Source organism: Lontra canadensis, unplaced genomic scaffold (assembly GCF_010015895.1).
Source record: "Lontra canadensis isolate GAN:19392208 unplaced genomic scaffold, GSC_riverotter_1.0 scaffold51, whole genome shotgun sequence".
Classification (NCBI taxonomy): Eukaryota; Metazoa; Chordata; class Mammalia; order Carnivora; family Mustelidae; genus Lontra; species Lontra canadensis.
The window spans coordinates 8,823,853-8,838,533 of record NW_022631045.1 but is presented as its reverse complement, the minus strand read 5'-3'; the positions used below and the strand labels follow the sequence as shown (position 1 = coordinate 8,838,533).

The following is a 14,681-nucleotide window of genomic DNA, read 5'->3' as shown; positions in this document are numbered from 1 at the left end:
CAACTTTCCCAGTTTGCCCCAAGAATCCAATGGGGGAATTTGCTTTATGTTTACAAATGAGGTTTGAATCATTGTGATCAAAGGAACCATCAGGCTACAAGTATATTCACAGCTCCACCTCCTGAAACTTTTAAAGGAGTGAGTTGAATTCAATCTAAAGAGAGCATTGAAACTCATGACTCATGGTTTTAATTTTAGTTGAGACACAAAGTTATTTTACTTTTCTCAGAAGGAATTAAAATTAGAGCGAACAAGACTAAACAGCCTAGCAAAACCAAAAGAAATTTCTGTTGGTATAGGTCAAAACTGATCAAATATTACCATTTCATCTGGTTCAGACTGAAATGGTTTTGAATGAATGTAATTGAGACCTGGGTGGAAACAAGGGCTGTGAGAAAGGAATGCTGTGAAGATCGTGACAGGTGGGGTGATGGGTTTGCAGGAGAGACGCACAACCCTGACTACTTAGGTTTTAGAAGTCATGTCTCTGCTTGAACTATGAACATGGCCATCTGGTTATCAGTGTTTTGTTTATTTAGAATCGAATGTGGAGAAAGAACCGGTCCTTTCATGAAAATAATCGTTGCATTGGAACAGACCTGAATAGGAACTTTGCTTCCAAACACTGGTGTGGTAGGTTACTTGCTTCATTTCAAATAACACTTGTCATTAGGGTATCAAAGTAGAATTGGGGGTGGATACCTTTCCTTTTTAATTGTATAGGAAAATGTTCAACAGTATTCAAAAATATTTTCTTTGGTTTTTGCTATTTACTTAACATTTTTTTCTTTTATGAGTGTCATAAATGTATGTCTAGCACAGTGGGAGTTTATCATTCATTGATTTGAATGAGTTAAAGTACTCAGTGAACACTGATTAAGGCATTCAAGAATATTGTCTGCTCTCAGGGTGGTAGGTGAAGGTTTGCAGTCCCCCCATTTTATTTCATAGTTACTACATTTAAAAAACAACTACAAAACAAAACTAAACCTAATTATGATCTTGAATCATCTTTATTTTTATAAGTGGGTACATGTAACTCTGTGGGGACTCTAAGATATTGAAAGTGACTGAAGCCTCAAAAACTTGCTTCTAACCACTCCTTTGCCCTATACAATGCTATGTATGTGATTGTACGTATTCCCTTTTTTTTAAAAAAAAAAAAAAAAAAGAAGGGAAGCTTTGTGATTTTGAACATTTCCTTATTATCTCAGAGTCCACATGAAAACATAACAGCGTACTTACCTTATTTCCTTAATTCCTTCCTCCTCTAGGTTAGAAACTCCGTGAGGGACGGGACCATTATCCATAACCTAGTGCAATGCCTGACACAGGCAGGGTTCCCAGAAATTAATTAAATGCATATAGGAATGAATAGGTTCTAAGAGACCTGCAGATGTAATAAGCAAGCAGAGGAAAGAGCAGTTAATCCTGCCTCGGGCTCACTCCTTTTGTGATTAAGGGACTCACTTAGTGGTTTCTCCGTGAGAGCCATCCTTAAGATTGTCCAATAAAATTGCCCACTGAGACCCCAAGACAACACAGCAGTGATAACTGGGCAAGGAGTCAGAGAAGCAGCAGCAAATATAAAATAGGTCTAAACAGAGCTGATGCTTACTAAGTGCTGTGTTATTTACATATCTCCCCCTAGGTTTCATTATTCTCCTGGATGGAGAATCCCAGACACGGAATGTTAATCCCTTAATTGTTAATCCCTTAATCTGTGTTTAAGAGCACAGACCTAGGAAGTGACAGAGCTGGGATGTCAAACCAGGCTGACTGACTCCAAAGTTATTGCAATTCTTCTATGAGAATCCCTTTTATTATAAGTTCTCATCTAGAACTTATTTTATCTTCATGCTCTTTGGTGCTCTGTTTTATTTAATATTTTTTATAGTGAAGTTGTATTACCCAACTTAAATAGCCAAGATGTCAAATATATTCTTTTATTGCCATCAAGACATAAGGTAGGCCATCTGAAGCACAGCACTATCTTACTATCTATCACAAGAGTTAAAAACAGAAACTGAAGCAGCAAGCATATAGACAAAGGAGAGTGACAAATAAAACAAAAAGTAATTGTAAAGACTCTTTTTTTTTTTTTTGTCCAATACCCCAGTATCTCCTTAGTATTATGTAAGCAAGCCAGTGTGAAAGAATTAAATCTTTTATCCTCCTTGTCCCTGGAACTAGAACATGCCTTTATGATACTTTTTTTTAAAGAATCTAAAAGGACACTTTACTTATTAACAGGAATTGACATATCAAGCCTGTTTGTTTCATGTTCATTTTCCCTTTCTTCTGTATTAAAATTGTGTATGTGCATATGCTTGTGTGTGTGTGGTGAAAATGGGAATGGGTCTGAGGTTGTCTTAGACTGCTCAGGCTGCCATAACAAAATACTGTAGGCTGAGTGGCTTCAACAACAGAAGTTTATTTCTTGCAGATCTGAAGGTGGGAAGTTCAAGATAAAAGTGTCATCAGGATGGGTTTGTCCTAAGGCCTCTCTCCTTGGCTTGCCAATGGCCACCTTCTCACAGTGTCCTCACATGGCCTTTTCTCTGTGTACCCATCCCTGGTGTCTCTCTCTCAAAAGGACACAAGCCATATTAGATCAGGGTCCCACCCTTATGACTTCTTTAAACCTTAATGACCTCGTTAAAGGCCTGATCTCCAAACATAGTACATTGTGAGTTACGGCTTCAACATATGAATTTTGTGGGGGGAGGAAATCAGTTTATAACAGGGAGGATTTTGTGATGTTGTGGTCTCAAGCTTTCTGAGAGAGATTCACTTATTTTCTAAACTGTTAAATTAAACTGAAAAGTTTTAATAACCAGTGTACAGTGGAAAATCCTTTATTTCTTTTCTTATGAGACCATAGTGTCTTTTCATCATTTTTTATGGTGCTAAAATATATATAACATAAAATTTGTCATTTTAACCATTTTTAAGTGTGCAATTCAGTACATTGAGGCATTAAGTATATTCACAGTCTGGGAAACCATCACTAATATCAATTTCCAAAACTTCCCATCATCCCAAACTCTGTGACCATTAAGCAATGTCTCCTTATTCCTCCTATCTGTGCAGCCCCTGGTAGTTTCCACACTACTTTCTTTCTTTATAAATTTCCCTATATGAGGCCTATAGACCAGAGAATGCTTGAGCTTGAAGGAACCTGGTAGACTAAGTGTCTCTTAGTACAAAAAAAGCACCTTCAGTTGAGAAAGTTGAAGTAGCTTCCCAGATGAATATGCCTATTTCATGGCAAAGAAGATCTCAGATTCAAGTTTCCTGAATCTCTGGTACTTCCTACCAAAGTACTTGAAATCTCTAGAATGTCAGAATCTGAGGCTGCCCTCACTATCTGTGTCTATTATGGTCGTCACTAGTGGCTACTGAGCACTTGAAATGTGGCTTGTCTGAATTGGGATGTGCAGGGGGTATAAAATACACACCAGATTTCAAAGATTTGGCATGAGAAAAGTAACATAAAAAAGATCATGAGGGGCACTTGGGTGGCTCAGTGGGTTAAGCCTCTGCCTTCGGCTCAGGTCATGATCTCAGGGTCCTGGGATCGAGCCCTGCATCTGGCTCTCCGCTCAGTGGGGAGCCTCCTCCCCGACCCCGTCTGCCTCTCTGCCTACTTGTGATCTCTGTCAAATAAACAAAATCCTTATTAAAAAGTATATCATGAGTAATTTTTATATTGATTACATCTGAAATGATAGTACTTTGTACATATTTGTTAAATAAAGCATATTATTAAAATAAGTTCACCTATTTCTTTAAAAACAATGATTGATTGAAAACTTAAACTTGTGACTTGCTTCAAGTTTCTATGGAAGAGCTCTGGTCTGAGGATTCATGTTAGGGAACTACTGCTTCCTCCATCTCTTTCATGTCCTCCCCTATCCCTACTCCTAACATAATCTCTGTTCTTTAGAACTATATATCGGGAGGGGGAGGGCAAGAGTAATCAAAGAGAACAGAACTATCAAAATGATTCATCTGATCACATTATTGATTGAAAATTAATACAAAGGAAATATTAAGGCCCTGGGTGTTTAGCACAACATTTTCTTGCAGGGAAAAGAATATTTCAGAAATGTTAAGGCTGTTTCTATAGCAAACAAAATGAAGAAAGCAGAACAAGTTTAAGTAAGGCGGGCAGCTCCTGGAAGGTTAATAAAGCAGTGCATGGTACCTAAGGACAAGGATGCCGCCAGTCCTCAGAAACAACCTGGAACTAGGTGGGCTTCAGCACTGCAGTGCGCTCCATGAATCCACTGTGAAGCACACTGGATGTTTTTTTATTCCAGTCCAGATGTTGATGTTGATGATGATGATGATGTGTATGGTGGTGAAAAAGAGAACAAACAGTAGTCACTGAACACTTAGTATAGACAAGGTGCCATGCAAGGTATTTCATATGCATTAGCTCATTGAATCCTCATTAAATCCTCATTAAATATATAATTTTCCTATTTAGCAGATGAAAAAAATTAAGGTATAGATAGCTTTACAACAGTTTAACTTAAGGCCATATAGTTATTAAAAGCAGTGCCAAAATTAAATCAAGTTATTGGATGACTAACGAAATGCCTATGCTGCTTAGCTTCTTATAGTAAAGGGCCATTACTGCCCAAAATGTTCACTTTGCATCTCCTGGAATAGCAGTATTTCCTTCATAGAGTTGCATGAGGATTAAATGAGATATTGCATGGAAATCTTAGAGTTCATGTCAGCTGGTGATGTTATTGGTGTTGTCTTCTTTGTTCTAGAAAGCAGCTAGCTTGGCACCAGAATCTTCATCTCAATTTCAAGTTATCAGTGGAGGGATTCAGATTGACAAAACACAAGTTGAGGACCCAGTTCAGGATTAATCACTTGTGTAGGAGGGAATAATGTTTGGGGCCAGAGATGGCTCCCTGGGGCCCCAACCCTGTGCATTAAGGAAGAAAGGTGAGGTGCTAGGAGTCAGGCAACTATCTGAAGTGATGTATATTAGAATGTCTCAAAAGGATGAATAAATATGACACTGGCCCCCAATATCACCATCTTATTTTATTTACCAGACTTCTTTATTTAGCAAGTTAGAAGTAACACTGACGGCAGACTTCCGTATTCTGAATTCCCAAATGAGACTTTTCTTTTATGGGCTATATTGATTAGTAACTTTTAAACTACAAGAACCAGAAAAACCAAACTCACAAAGGATTAAAGAAAATAAGGTTTCTGAAAAATGGTATTTTTTTTTTCCTTTCACATAACCACATGTCTGGAGACAGGGCTGGCTGGCATCTCTAAGATTTCCTTAGCCACTTTCACAAGGAGTGCAAGATGGCTGCCCCAGGCATCAACTGTTGGGATGTTTGCTATGAGGGCCTATAAATATTTACTTCAAAAGAAATATAAATATGTTCTTTACAGAGTTTAATCCATTTCTCTAAAATCTGTTTTTCTGAAAATGTTGCACCATAGATGTTTGGAGAAGGCACTCTCAGGGAAATCACAAATTACAATAGCATAAGCATCCCCTCTAATCGCACTCTTACCAATTTCACTTCAGGGGAAGGTGCATCAAGTTTCTCATGCTCAGAAACCTACTGTGGCCTTTACCCTGAATCAGAACCAGAAGTGAAGGCAATGGCTAATTTCTTGAGAAAAAACATCAACCACATTAAGGCTTACATCAGTATGCATTCATACTCCCAGCACATAGTGTTTCCATATTCTTACAATCGAAGCAAAAGCAAAGACCATGAGGAACTGGTAAGTGCTACTTAATTATTTTTTCATTGGCATTTCAGAAATAAGATAATACCTAACTCAAGAATCAAAACCTGTGGGAAAAAATTTCTCCTTTGGAGGACAGTTGGGAAGGTGCTTTACATTTTGGTCTCACTCTGCTGAGAGTCACCTGGGTCAGGGTTCACTGAGGGAATGTAAAGAGCAGGTCCTACCCTGTGGATGTGAACTTTAGTCCAGCAGATGGGTCCCTAAGCAAATGTGAGACACATTGCTTGAAGGTCGGGCTGAACCATTCCACATGGAGCTGATCTACGTATAAAACCATTAAGTCAAGGATAAGAGTCTGTGAAATTGTGGGTCTACTTTATGGTAACTAGCTTTCTACAACAGCCTGACATAGATCATGTCCTGGTATAACACTCATCAATCTAATATCAATATCAGGAATTGTGTATACACTGACCTCCCTAACCTCTAGGGCTTTGGTCCTATTAAAAGCACTTCCAATGTCAACATTTTGGATGTGGTAGAAGATACAGGAAGTTCAAAGAGGACACAGATAATCTGCTAACTCCTCACTACTTTTTGATCCCACATGTTGTATGTTTGGGTTGATGACAAAAAAAATGCAAGGTTTCTTGATGAATTGTAGCTAGGATTGGCCAAATTCTTACCCCAGATACTTTACAGAGAATGGAAGGGTTAAGGTGACAGTCTGACTCTTGCCCAGTCTGATCTTTATGTAGTGGTTTGTTTCTTACTGATTCCTTTCGTTCTGGCTCTCTTTTTTCCCTTTCTTTCTCCTTTTAATTTTTATTTATTTGTTTATGTACTTTTTACTCCATGAATTATAAATTTTATAACTGGAAGTTTGCACCTCTTAATTCCCTTCACATATTTCTTATCCATCCTTCCAATGGGTCCCCCTCCCCAACCCCCCACAACCACCAGTTTCTTCTCTGTATTTATTATTTTCTGTATTTTTGTTTGTTATTCATTTGCTTTGTTTTTAGATTCCACATGTAAGTGAAATCATATGGTATTTGTCTTTCTCTAGCTTATTTCACTTAGCATAATACCCTCTAGGTCCATCCATGTTGTTGAGAATTGCAAGATCTCATGCTATTTTATGGCTGAATAATATTTCATTGCATATATATACACTCCACATCTTCTTTATCATTTGTCTATCAACAGATACTTAAGTTGTTTCCATAACTTGACTATTGTAAATAATACCGCGATAAGCAGAAGGGTCATATATATTTTCAAATGAGTGTTTGCATTTGCTCTGGGTAAATACCCAATGGTGGAATTACTGGATCACATGATATTTTTATTTTAATTTTTTGAAGAACCCCTGTACTGTTTTCCGTAGTGGTCACACAAATTTATATTCCTACCAAACAGTGCACAAGAGTTTCATTTCAAGCACACCCATACCAACACTTGTTATTTCTTGTATTTTTGGTAATAGCCATTCTGACAAGTATAAGACGATATCTCATTGTGGTTTTGATTTGCATTTCCCTGATGTTTGGTGATGTTGATCACCTTTTCATGTATCTGTTCGCTGCCTGTATGCCTTCTTTGGAAAAAAGTCTATTCAGGTTCTCTGCCTATTTTTTAGTTAGATTATTTGTGGATTTGGGTTTTGTTTTTGTTTTTATTGTTTGGTGTTGATGTGTATGTCCTGGTTCTCTTACAAGAATAAACTATAGCCATATTATGGGATAACAGTTGCTGATGACAAATATAAGGTTATTTGCATTTTCTGAAAATAGCTCATTTAGAACATAAACATACTTGGTACCTGCAATTCTTTCTTCTTCTCAAAGGGAAACTTTTAAGGAAAGCTCCCTTATTGGTGTTATCCTTGAAGAAAAGAGAGGCTATTTGTCCTGATTTGGAAATAGAATTAGTCTGATTTTCCTTATTTTGGGATTACTGTTATCACAAACAGTTGTTGAGAGTTATTTCGTGTAAAATATTGTGTTTGGTGGACATTAAAAGAAGCACTAGGTGCGATCCTGCCCCTCAAGAGAACATGAAATGGTTAGGGAGCTCAGCCCTTAGCAAATGTCACAAATAGTTATATTCTAAATGCTGTAACTACTAAATAAGCGGCACAGATGGTAGACCTCAATTCTGACTAGGATAGCAGGGGGTGGCCTTATTAACTGATTCAGAAGGAAATGCTAGAAAAGCCAGGGGATAAGGTCCTTGTCTGGAGGAATTTATCATATATTAAGGGGTGACATATTATAAAGAAAATGATAATAATAATAAAAGGCTATTGACATCAAAGAGCAGATCAATTTTCAGCCAGAAATAGAACAATAGGAATTCTAGAGGCAGACAGGGAAGGGAGCACATTGAAAGCTCAGGAAATGTCTTCCCCACAGGAAGTATGTTCAGGTGTGTGTGTGGTGGTGGGGAGGTGTTCAAGTGTATGGGGTGTGAAAGTGGAGGGTGACACCATCAGAAAGTAGATCTTGTCAGCTTGTTTGAATGTCAGAATGAATTTGTATTTTATTCTGTAGACAATGGGGTTTCATTAAAATTTTTTTGAACAAAGGAGTGCTACAATGTAATACGCGCTGATATTCCTCTGGGTTATTTGAGAGAGGGTCAGTGAATGCTAGCATCAACCTCATAAAAGATCTGGAAAAGCTAGAACCAAATGCAGTAGAATAAGGGATTTACTTATTAACCTACCCCGTAGTGGGCACATGATTCTTTTTACCTGATGAGTCTTTAGGAGTTTATCAGACATTTTACACAAGAAGACAATAGTCTGTGAGAAGGAAATGATCTACGCATTAGGTATATGTAGTATTTTGAGAAGCTACATTTAAAGTCTGGTGATAATTTTGGGGTTTTTAGGTGGCTCAGTTGGTTAAGTGTCCAACTCTTGATTTTGGCTTAGGTCATGATCTCAGGGTTGTCATACTGAGCCTACTGTCAAGCTCTACGCTTAGCATTGAGTCTGTTCCAGGATTCTCCTCCTCCCTCTGGTCCTCCTCTCCACCAAGTAAATTAATTAATTTAATTTAATTCTCTAAAAACATAAATAAAGTTTGGTGATAATTTTGTGTAGGAATAGGGTAACCCCAGGCTGATTGTCTTTGAAATACAGTTGTACTTCATTTTATATGATAAGTGGATTCCTGAAAACCAAAAAGTATGTGAGAACTATTTTTCCTTCAGGTTAAATTAAATTTTCAATGTGTTGGAAGGGTTTATGTTTAAAGCCACCCAATTGTGATTTCCATAAAGCAAAAAATATTTTTTTAAAGTTTATTTACTTCTATGTATAAATTTTTCATATGTACTGTCTTCTTTTAGTTCTATTGATCTATAATTGATGTGTAACATTGTATAAGTTTAAGGTGTACAATGTGATGACTTTATACACTTACACATTGTGAAATGGTTACCACAATAAAGTTAGTTAACACAGCCATCACCTTACATAATTACAACTTTTTCTTTTGTGGTGAGAACATTTAAAATCTACTCTCTTAGCAACTTTCACGTATATAAAATAGTGTTGTTAACTGTAGTCACTATGCCGTGTGTTAGATCCTCAAAACTCATTCATCTTATAAGTGGAAATTTATATCCCATAATCAACATCTCCACATTTCATTCACACCCCAAGCCCCTGGCAACCACGATTCTACTTTCTATTTCTTCCTATATACAGTTTGATTCAATTAATATATGATTGTTTTATTAAGAAACTCCTATCTGTCCTGCTTCAAAGCTGCACATTAACTGAAATTCCATATTCTATTGATTTCAGTCCCTAGTGGCCAGTGAAGCAGCCCGTGCTATTGAGAATATTGATAAAAATATCAGATATACTCATGGCAGTGGTTCAGAAACTTTCTGTAAGTATTTCTTTTTAAGGTCTTGGAGAATTGTAAGGTACTAAAGAAATCTATGTGTTTGGATTTTCTGTGTCAATTTATTTTTTCTAAATGGAATCTTTAAACAAGGTCACATGTAAAATAGTTGGATTATAACAATTAAGAATGGAAGCGTAGTAGCTATGAGACCACTGAACAGGACTATATTAATAAATGAGTACCCTCAAAAGAAGCCAAAATGATATTTAAGAAATCATGTTCATTGGTGCAGAGTAGAGATTATAGAATTGGCATCACACTGGGTGAGTGAAACAGGAAAGGTCATAAAGGGCCAAAAGAATGTGTGAGATGTCCAGGGCTCCCATGCAAAGTTGTGCAGGTTGAACACTATACAAATCTAGGGAACCCTTTTCACATTAGATGCTTTCTAATAACAGGCTGTGTCCACTAGAGCACACTATATAGTTAAATGTCCTTTTTTGTATGACACTGATGACAGGTTGTATGTGGTAAACTCTTAAGAAATATTTCTAGGGGCGCCGGGGTGGCTCAGTGGGTTAAAGCCTCTGCCTTTGGCTCAGGTCATGATCCCAGGGTCCTGGGATCGAGCCCCACATTGGGCTCTCTGCTCAGCAGGGAGCCTGCTTCCCCCTCTCTCTCTGCCTGCTCTCTGCCTACTCGTGATCTCTGTCTGTCAAATAAATAAATAAATAAATAAAATCTTTAAAAAAAAAGAAATATTTCTAAATTTAATTTCTGCTGGCAGATATTTATCGAGAGATTCTTTTTGCCCACATTGGGATGACAGACAATGATTTTTCTCTTTTGAAGCTAGAGGAGGAGATGGCAAAATAGGAACAGAAAATAAACATGTAACCAGGTGTCATCAAACTATGACCCATAGGCCAAATTCTGCCCACCACTTATTTTGCATAGCCTGTGAGATAAGAATGGTTTTTCCATTTTTAAAAGATTTATTTATTTATTTTAGAGAGAGAGAGTGAGTGAGCAAGAAAGCGTGCAAATGTGGGAGGCGGGGGAGGGAGACAGAGAATCCCAAGCAGACTCCATGCCTAGTGCAGAGCCTGATGAGGGGCTGGATCTCACAATTTTGAGATCATGACCTAAGCATAAATCATAAGTCTGATGCTTAACTGACTGAGGCACCCAGATACCTCAGTTTTTCCATTTTTTAAAAGGTTGAAAAAAAGATTTTGTGACATGTTAAAGTTATATGAAATTCTAATTTCGGTATCCAAAAATAAAGTTTTATTTGAACACAGCCATACCCATTTACTTAACGTATTGTCTATAAAAGCTTTCACAATTGTAGAGTCAAGTAATTGTGACATACTTTGTGGTCCACAAAGCCTAAAATACTTACTGTTTGGTCCTTTGGAGAAAAAGTTTGCCAATCTGGTGCAAACAATGAAGTAGTCAAATATAGTATAATCCCACTGAGAAGTGAAGAAAATAAAATAGGCTGAAGGGTTTGAAAATGACTACAGGAGAGAGAGGCTCCTTAGCTAAAGTGTCCTAGAAGGTAACACTTTTGGGAGACCTTCTTGATAAGTATCTGCCTGTTTAAACAGGGATGTAGGGGGGAAACCAGGGAGAGAAGATGGGTTGTGAGAAGCTCTTGAGACAATATTCAAAACCCCGTAGTTTTCTTTAACAGATGTGATCTACAGGAATATAAAAACACATTCATCTTAATAATCACATTCATATCGTTTTCAATAAGTTGTTTGAGCACTAGATGCCCTATTTGTAGGAAGTCCAGAATCTTCCTCTTCTTCCTTCTCAACAATCCCAAAATGTCTCTGAACAAAGTGGGGCCAGATTGATCTGCGTGGTATCTCAGTCTCCTGGTGTCATTGGCCCACTGCTGCCTTTGCTGACCCAGGTCCTTGCTCTGTCAGTGAGGGATCACACAGCTTCCTTTCACAATTCAGAGCTTTCTCGATTCTTATCCTCTTCTCTGCCATTGCTTCCCAAAGCATAACCGCAGTGTCTCAGAGTCTGGTGTGAAGAAATCAGTCCCTCTCTACACATTCATTCATTCATTCAGTTAGCATACATCTATGAGAATGTGTTCACGAGCATGAGAAGAAGAAGGAATGGAAGAAGGAATGCCAAATATTGATAGTGGTTGTCAGAAATATTTGCTGAATAACATATTGAACCCTTGGCTGGTGGATATTTTCAGTATTATAAACAATGCTTTGGTAAACACCTTTGTAGTTAATTCAAGTATAAGCATTAGAAGGAGGCAAAAGTGATCACTTTGCATATGAAATATATGATTACCTGGAAAACAGTAGAAATCAACCAAAAATATTATTAACAATCAAAAGTTGAGTAAGGTGGCTATGAAGTAAATATACAGAAATCTAAAGCTCTGTTATATACCAAAAATAATCAGGTAGATAATAAAGTGGAGAAAAGATCCTACTGCCCCTCTATATGTACATATGTACAAAGTGCACACACATATACATACAGATACATATATGTGGATTCCTTGTTAAATGTATGTATGTGTGTACACATACAAATCCATATATTTATATGAAAACCCTAGAAAATTTTATTGGTTTACATAAAGGAGGATAAATAAAAGGGGAAACCTACTACGTTTTTGAGTAAGAATGCAAAATAAAAATGTGTCAGTAGTGCTAAATTAGTCTGTATGTTTAATGCAATCCCAATGAACAATTAAGTGACTTTGAATTTTTTTTTGAAAGAATGAATTTGGTAGAAGAGCTTGTAAAATTTTTCTGAAAAATGAGACTAAGAGAGAATTTTCCCCAACCAGGTATTAAGGCACATTATAAACTTACAGTAAGTAAGACTGTGGACCTGAGCTGGGAAAAGACATACCAATAGGAGGGAATAGTGAGAACAGAAAGACATTTAAATATATAAGGGCACATATTATCTCATAAAAGAGGCAATTCTAAGAATGTTATTCAATTAATAGGGTTGGAAAACCTGACAACTTAGAAGAAATTAATTAATTTACTAACATATATTTCTCTAAAATAAATCAAAGATAGATAAAATATTTTAATATAAACACTCTGCCATAAAGCAAGCTGAAAGCTAAATAACCAAATAAGAAAACAAATTCACCTATTACACAAGGCTAATAACACTAATGTTGCTATTATAAAGAATCTGTAAAATCAAACGAGTAGAAAAATGAGCAAAGACAAAATGAGCAAAGACAAAAATTATAATGCTGGACAATAAATATACCAAATAAAATGTTTAACTCAGTGGTAATCAAATAAACAAGATTATTCAATAATATTTTCACCCATAAAATTGCCCAAAATACATAATTCCCTATGCATGGTATGAGAGGGTGAGATGGGCGTATTCATACACTGCTAGTACAGAGATGTAAGTTGGTTCAATTCTTCTGAAGGTTATTTGGGAACATGTAGCATAATTGTAAAAAGTACATACTGTTAGACAAGTGAATCTACTTCTAGGTAAGAACATTCTAAAGAAATGAAGAAGCAATTAGTGAAAACAAGAAAGTTCATTGTAAAGTTGTTTATATCAATTAGAAATTAGAAAAAAATAATCTAAAGGTCTCCAAGTTATTGGAGATTACCCCCAAGTTATTGGAGATAATTATTGAACTTAATTATACTTAATTATATCCAGCTTTACTATGTGCTATGAGATCATGAAAAATGATAATGTAGATTTGAAGTCATTGATACATAAAGCTGGTCAGATAGATTATGTTTAGAAGTATTTAAAACTGCATGTATAGGATGATCTTATTTAACACATTTGGAAAAAATCAAATATGTTAAAACATGCACTGAGGAGAAAGAAAGACTAAAATGTTAATGGTGATTATTACTCCTTGGCAGAAATATGGGTAATTTTTATTTTCTTCCTTAACCTGTTTTTCTTCCATCTCTACTTTCTACCAGAAACTTAGATTACTTAATAATCAGAAAAAATAAAGCTATTTTTATTTTTAGGGGAAAAAATCCATTTTGTTCATTAACTTGAGACATCTGGATTTCAAAAAGTAATTTATTTTTTCTTCTTGTAGACCTAGCCCCTGGAGGTTCAGATGACTGGATCTATGACTTAGGCATAAAATATTCGTTTACAATTGAACTTCGAGATAAAGGCAAATATGGATTCTTGTTGCCAGAACGTTACATCAGACCCACTTGCACAGAAGCTCTCGCCGCTATCTCTAAAATAGTTGAGCATGTCATCAAGAATGTTTAATTCCCTTGATTTTCTCGCTCTTCTCTCCTATTTTAATTTACTGATTCCTACAAGACCAAATCATTGTACCCATTCTTCTAAGATTTTATCAGTAGTTTTGAGAAAAGATTTTCCCATTCCTTGCTTTTGTCAAAGAACGAAATAAATGCTACCATAAATTAAGGCAGAAAAGGGCTCACATTTCTTTTTCCTTTTTAAAAAATTTGTACGGATTTTGATTTAGGATGTTTGACCACCCACCTCAAGCAATTTTAATAACCAGTTTCTTGCAGATCATTGGACCACAAAAGGAAAGGGGGTTAGAAGTACATTAAAGATTTCTGCTCCAAATTTTCAATGAACTGCTTGCGCCTTTAAAAACACAACCGTGTGTCCTTTGCTCCACAGTAATAAACGATGGCCCCAAAAGTAGAGGAGTGTCAAAAACGAGACAAACACCACCTGCCCGTGCGCAGGAAACCTTTTTGAGCAAATGAATGAACGACTGTAGTTATTTTCAACAACAAATGTGGCATTTACAACAGCTGTTTATTGTAAGAAACTATGTAATAAAAGGAGTAAACTCTCCCTCTTAAATCCACTTTTTATGGGAAACTTTGGCTCTCCCTGGCTCAGGGATTCCACTCCAAGGGTCCCTTCACAAAGCACCGATTAGAAGATTTCCACGACACTCCGACGAGCCGACGTTACGCCCAGGGGCGTGTCTCCGAAGGGGCGGTGCCTGCGCGCTGACGACTAATCCGGCGGCCGGAAGCTGCCTCGGACCACTGGGGATCAGGGCAA

The 14,681-nt window shown here is 36.8% G+C and overlaps 1 protein-coding gene across 2 annotated transcripts in view; it reads left to right on the top strand.

Moving 5' to 3' along the window:
* The window catches only part of CPB2 (carboxypeptidase B2), a 59,049-nt gene extending 44,986 nt beyond the window's left edge, over window positions 1–14,063 (top strand). For both annotated transcript variants that reach the window (XM_032874008.1, XM_032874007.1), the window contains 4 exons: window positions 540–633; window positions 5,576–5,778; window positions 9,566–9,653; window positions 13,714–14,063. In XM_032874008.1, the coding sequence (XP_032729899.1) occupies window positions 540–633; window positions 5,576–5,778; window positions 9,566–9,653; window positions 13,714–13,898 (570 nt within the window). In that variant the 3' untranslated portion in view covers window positions 13,899–14,063. The remainder of the gene's footprint in view (window positions 1–539; window positions 634–5,575; window positions 5,779–9,565; window positions 9,654–13,713) is intronic.
* Window positions 14,064–14,681: the final 618 nt, after the last annotated feature.